The sequence below is a fragment of the Phaethon lepturus genome, unplaced genomic scaffold (genome assembly GCF_000687285.1).
Source record: "Phaethon lepturus isolate BGI_N335 unplaced genomic scaffold, ASM68728v1 scaffold89, whole genome shotgun sequence".
Classification (NCBI taxonomy): Eukaryota; Metazoa; Chordata; class Aves; order Phaethontiformes; family Phaethontidae; genus Phaethon; species Phaethon lepturus.
Genome location: NW_010562536.1, coordinates 106289 through 113091, shown reverse-complemented (window position 1 = coordinate 113091; position 6803 = coordinate 106289). Strand labels below are relative to the sequence as shown.

General features: G+C 38.0%; 1 protein-coding gene across 1 annotated transcript; it reads left to right on the top strand.

The window, feature by feature from the left end:
- Positions 1-856: 856 nt before the first annotated feature.
- On the top strand, positions 857-6139 carry ARRDC4 (arrestin domain containing 4; the record flags this gene model as incomplete). The annotated part of the gene is made up of 7 exons (XM_010294283.1): positions 857-933; positions 1221-1368; positions 3208-3310; positions 4013-4269; positions 4837-4999; positions 5549-5703; positions 5821-6139. Coding segments are annotated over 7 exons (960 nt in total), but the record flags the coding sequence as incomplete, so codon positions are not given.
- Between the last annotated feature and the right edge of the window lie 664 nt (positions 6140-6803).

Genomic DNA, 6803 nt, shown 5'->3' with positions numbered 1-6803 from the left:
CACAGCCTTCACGTGTGTGCCTCGGAGAGGCTTGCTGCAGCTTCATCAAGTGGTCAGTCGATTCTTTATATAAACGGCTGAAAAACGCGGAACAGGCCCCGAAGAAAGTCTGCAGCTCTTCGTTTCCTACGCTCTGCGTTGGTTTCCTGCAGAGGTTAGCTCTTCTGTGAGTTACGTCGGGCGCCTTGTAAGCAGCATCGGGGAAGCTGCCCGTGGAAGACACTCGAAGCAGTCGGCCTCCTTTTGCAGTGGCTTAAGAAAGCAGAGGACGCTCTTTGTTGCATAGGTCTCCAGCTGGCAGTTTTGTCACTCGGGCATTGCAGCCCTATGGCAGTATTGAAAAATTAAAGGGAAAATTTGGCAGTCCGATCTGTAAGGGTGAAACGCATACCGGGTTTATCTGTAGGAAAAGTAAATTTAGGCCTTTAAAAAATGTATTATAGCAGGTCCTGTGTGAATATATTACGATTACATATATTAATAATATTTTATAACACTGACCTTAAATTGCAGCTTTTTAGCACAAAAGTAAGTTTCTTAATTGAAAAAGTAGATTAATAGGCTGTCCTGATGAAAAGGAAAAGAAATTTACTTTATGCTTTCCAGAAGCCATTTTGGATTAGAAATTGGCCAGAGTCCTGAACTGAAACTCGAGGTCTCCATGTTTCCTTGATTTTTTTCATTGAAATCTCATCACAGCATAAATAAAGCATGGGCTCCAATCCAGAACCCACTGGGATCAATAAAAACTTCTCCTGGTTCCTTGCATCTGGGTGTTTTTATACATAAATAATTTATAAAAGCATCTGCTTTGTTCTTCTATTTATGGAATAACTAAAACATACTACTCATTTTTTATCCTGCAGGTGAGGAAAGCTTAATTCTTCTAGATGGAAGACATGAATTTCCGTTCAGCTTTCAACTCCCTCAAGAGTAAGTTAAATACAACCTGAAGGGATTGTGCTGGACATTGCTTGTTGTGGAACATTAACTTAATGTAATTTGACTTGAGGTTGTTTTTTTTAATATCAAACTGATAGGTTAGCTTTATACATTTGTCTTCATCAACTACCTCATAGACATGCCTTGTTTGCTTCAGTTTCCCTAAGGCCCTAGAAGTACAAGCTGTAAATTGGTAAACATTTATGTACACAGGAAGTGTTCATGTTTGGAACTGAATTACAAACTTACGGTAATGCTTTTATGACTGCTTGTTTCAGACCTCTGGTGACCTCTTTTACTGGGAAGTATGGCAGTATTCAGTACTATGTGAAAGCAATTCTGGAGAGGCCTGCAGCACCTGATCAAAGTGTACAGACAGAGCTTCAGGTCATTAGCCATATCGACGTCAGCTCACCAGCTTTATTGGTAAGAGTCCTCCACTCCTTCTCCTCCCTTTAAAGCCAGCTGCAAAAAAATCATTTCCAAGAAGCATTCACATCCAGCCATAACCATTTCCATGTTATTCTGGAGTGTCATTTTCTGACTTCTGAAAGCATATAAGCTCCCTAAGCTTTTCTCTATAAATAGATGATCTTAGGTTGTGTGAATAGCAAACAGAGTGGCTTTTTTTAATACCATTGATTACATCCCTGCTGGCAGAGATGCTCTTGCCAAAAAGTTATGCAGGCTTCAGATGCATAAATAAGGCTTAATAATAATAATGCACAAGCATAAAGTAGTTACTCTTACCAGAGCAACTACATTCACAGGGCTGCAGTGTCCTAAACTCTACAATAATAGTAGGTTGAGGAACAGTAATTATGGAAGAGTATTAATCATGCCCAGCCTGTCATTTATGCTCTGGCCATTATGTTACATATCCTTCCATTTTGCATGTCGTTTTCTAACATTAAGTGCGTGCATGCAGCTGCTTCAGAGATCTTTTCAGTTATTTCCTTATGACAGATTTGGCCATATTAAAGCATTGAGTTTCTAATAATCAGTAGAAATACTGTAGAGTAATAAGAAAGATCAGGCATTAAGTAATGAGAAAATAAGCAAGATGGAAGCTAATGAGCTGGATTCTTTTATCTCAACCCATATTATGAAAATAATATAAAATTATACCTTGCACTTTCATGATAGCAACTGGATCTAAATGGTTATTCATTTAAATATGAATGAGTAATTTCTATTTTATTTAAAATGCTAGGATAATTTTAACATTTCATCACGATCTGAACATAGCTAAGAGATGTTTTGAGCAGGGGTTTTTTTCCTCTTTATATGCTTACATTTTAATCTTTTCTCTCTAGAGAGAACTTAGAGAAGTATTTTGGCAGTGACATCTGTAAGCAGAATATAGCCTTTATATTCAGCAGTGTATGTTAGGAGTATGAAGACAGCATATCCAGTTACTGCAAGGGTAGAGTAAACATAGAGAGATTATTGCACAGGAGAGGGCTATGGGGCACATAAAGTAGGCAGCGCCTGAGTTAATGGATTGCAAGACTACCACCAAAAAAGTGCAAAACACCACAAATTTTGGACTTCCTAATTATATTGCCTGGGCAATAGTGCCCAGTGAATCATTTTAAGTAGCTGGAATCCTGGCTTGTCCCCTTAACACGTGTACTTGTATGTTGTAAGTTTACACTGTCTGTAAAATTTTCATTAGAATAAGTGTCATCTAATGTGACAGTCCTCCATGAATAATTAAGATGTTTTTTGTCATGAGCCTAAATTTTTGGGGGGTTGTGTGGCTTGCAAGTTATGAACATGCATCATCTAAGCCCAGTGTGTATACCTTTGACCTTTATTACGAAGGATACAAAGGTAGAAACAGTTTACCTGCTTAACTATTAGTTGCTCGCAGATGAAATTAATTCTGCATTCTTCTGCACTGAGGAACATGGGCATAAATACTGCCATAAAGGTGATCCATTAGACCTTTGAGTGACACCTATAAAATTTGCTAAATCAATCTTCTTGAAGACAGATTATGTTCAAATGCACATTGGTCTCTGTGTTACCTAGCTGATATGGTCTAAATGCAGACTGGGATTTTAAAACTGCCAGATGTTCAGACAGCCAGACCCTGGTTCTATTTTACACGGTGGCAAAAATCCAGTTGCGTTGAGTAGTGCAGTGATTCAAATTAAGCGGATTTTAGAGCTAGACTGCAATGACTGATATGCATAACATTAAACTGCAAGTGATTGATAGCTTTATGCCATAAAATGTAAAATACTCTATATTTTATAGACACCTGTTCTAAGAAGTCAGGAGAAGATGGTTGGCTGTTGGTTTTTCACTTCTGGGCCAGTGTCTCTCAGTGCCAAAATTGAGAGGAAGGGATACTGTAATGGTAAGAGTAGTTACCTTCAAAATGTGAATATTAAACATCTGATAGGGTTTTTTCATCTTGGTGAAGCCAACGCTTTAGTTGAAAGAATAGTTCCATTTAGTAGGTAGTAAACTGAGATCTCTATCAACTTGCTTTACCAAAAATCATCTTGCCTTGCCCCTCACATACAACATAAATTGAAAGGAAGTCCCGTTACACAGTCATCTTACGGAAAAAACACGTACATCTGAATGTAAAGAACAATAAAATGCTTTTATTTGGGATGAAACACTTAATTGGGGATTCAGGTTTTTATGTCCTGCTTGTGTAGGTTTACACTTCTGTAAGAGCAAGCTTTAGCAGCTTCTCTGTCATCGCGATAACAATGAATACAGTGAGGAAATAAAACATTCTGGAATTCAGTTAATACTATATAAAAGGAAGATTGGTGTGTAATTTGCAAATAAAGCTTTTATAGCTTGTTCATGTTTTGGTTAATGTTTCAAAATGCATCACTGTTCATACATAAAATGTAGTAGGTGGCTACAATTCTGCCTGGATACCACTCTGCAAAAAAAAAAAAACAAACCATAGCTTGAGGAAACTAGCAAGTATTGTTCTTGTAACATTGCAGATGATGTATGTGCTGCATAGCATGCTTTGATACTCCCAGAGGAAAGTTGGTAAATACAAATTACTCATTGACCTTTTTCTGTCTTTAAGGGGAAGCCATACCAATCTATGCAGAAATTGAGAACTGCTCTTCTCGTTTGATTGTTCCAAAAGCTGCCATTTTCCAAACCCAAACTTATCTGGCCAGTGGGAAGACAAAAACTTTCCGTCAGATGGTTGCCAATGTCCGAGGAAACCATATTGCCTCTGGGAGCACAGATACCTGGAATGGGAAAACTCTGAAAATCCCACCTGTATCCCCCTCTATACTTGACTGCTGTATTATTAGAGTAGAATATTCATTAGCTGTAAGTATGGATTTTTATTACAAGTGTATATACTCTTGAATATTACATTGAGTTAGGAGCAGACTAGTTTTTTTCCACTGAGCGGCTATTAGATGAATTTGGGAACAACAATAAACATAAATAATCATTTAGCATATAGTTGAGAGACTGAAGATCATGAGGAGATTCTGAAAGTAAGAGATGGCAATAATGGGGGAAAAAGGAAAAATATTTCTGAGGAAGAAGCAGCTTAGCTGTAGGCCTGCAGAGATTATCAAGGGAAAGTAGTTAAAGCTGAATGGGTTCTTCCAGTCATTCTTTTCAGAAATAGGAAGATAGGACTGGAAGTCCAGTGCATAATTATCTTTGTCAACCTGTTGCATATTTTTTCATGTCATCTAGAGACAAGGTACAGAAAGAAGGAAGTTGCTGAAAAATAATGAAAGCTGCCGGGGCATTAGCTAAACATACCTGGGATGAGAGAACGATTAAACAGTCTGCAGTATAGGGAGTAGGGTAGCTTCTAGGAGCAGCAATTCAATGGGGTCTCATGATGTCTTTTTCTTTTATTTGGGGGTTGTCACATAGGTGTATATCCATATTCCTGGTGCTAAGAAATTGATGATTGAAATGCCTCTGGTGATTGGCACTATTCCATGTATTGGATTTTCAAGCAGAAACTCCAGCATTACCAGCCAGTTTAGTATGGATATGAGCTGGCTGGCATTGACCATGCCAGAACACCCCGAAGGTAATCAATATTGCACTCTTTATGTGACCACATAGTAGTGTCTACAACAGAAGGATAGTAGTGCCAGTTTGCGGCCAATACGGGGGATGTAGGCTGTTAAAATATGACTCGTGAAGTGAGGCATATAAATCTAAATCAAGATCTGAAAGGATTGGTGAGGATACCCTAACTCCAGCCTTTCTTAAGTCTCTCTCTACCCCTATCTGACTACTCTCAACTGAATCTTGAAGTAATTAACTTCTGATAGTGGAAATTCTACTTTGGAGGTAGACACCTTGAAGTTAATCATTACTGAATATGTCTTGATAAAACACGTTTGTTGCCAGAGTAGCCCTAAAGCATCTGTAGTGTTTCCTCCTGAATCACCTAAGCTTACTAAAAACATGGTTCTAGTTAGAATATCTGCAAGTATAGTGTGCTTCATACAATTTGACAATAGTACAATGTTTAATAAATACAGTCTTAATGATCTTGGATACTGTAATACATAAGTTGCCTTGCTGTGAGGGAATAGTTTGAAATTTGACAGTAGTATCTCTTGTGTTTCAGCACCACCAAATTATGCTGATGTAGTGTCTGAAGAAGAGTTCTCCAGACATGTTCCTGCTTATCCACCACCAATTGACTGTGAGGAACAATTGTGTTGTCCTGTCTTTGCTTACATACAAGAGTTCCGGTTCCAGCCTCCACCTCTTTATTCAGAGGTAAAAAAATAAACAGCAGGTGGTGGTTTTATTGTCAGATGGCAAAAAAAAAAAAAACCCCACACACAGAAATGCAAGAATTATAGTGAGTAATTGTTGCCTTTCTCCTTTCTGTAGATTGATCCACATCCAACTGATGTAGAAGAAATTCAGCCTGTTTCATTCATGCTCTGAAGAAGACTTGTAAACAGCATCATTATGATGAATGTCTTAATCTTTCTGCTGCTTAAGCTGATAGTGCAGCTAAAAAGGAAACAGTTTTCTTTTTCAAAACTTAAGTTTGTGTACAAGAAAGGCAAAGAAAAACGGAGAGGGAGGTATGAGCATGTTTGGTGATGGAAGAGAATCTGCTGGATTAGTCTGCACAGAGGATATTGTGGGAGCAGCTATGCTTGGGATACTTGAAGTACCTGAAAATATTGAATGCTTTCTAAAAAGTGGATATACTACATAAAGCATGAGGAGGAGATGCAAGGATCTTCTGAAGTGAAAAGAATTTATATTTTGTTTGGAACGCTCTGGAAGAATTTACGTAATGATGTTGAGGACTTCTGTAGTAGAACTTGCGTAGTAGAACAGAATGTGGGGTAAGAAAACATTTCCAAAAGATTCCAGTGTTCAAGGGGCTTCAGTTTTGCACTGTCTGCATCCAAGAAAGGAACACTACTAAAATACGGAGTGAAGTCTTCACTCTAGCTTAACTTTGTATTTCATGAGAACCTGTCCTCCTAACAACTGCCAAGTGGTACTATTTCATCATTCATACCGATTCTAAAGACATCATGGATGACAGAATAGCTATTACGCAATATTATGAAGGCAACCATTTACTGAATGAAAAAGAGACAAGTATGTAAAAGAAAATTGAACTTTGATAAGAGCTTATGCACTATGCTTTCTTTCAAGGGATTTCTTAAGGGAATTACTCTAGCCTCTTCTACTGTGAGTTCTTTTTCTGCATCTTAAGCCTATGGATAGCATGATAAGGGGAAGCATGGCAAGGGAGAAACCTTTTGCCAACAGCAGGTATACTTAGCAAAATGGACAATACTTATTTATTCAGAAGCCTTTATAAGCCTACCTCTGTTTTGGATATTTAC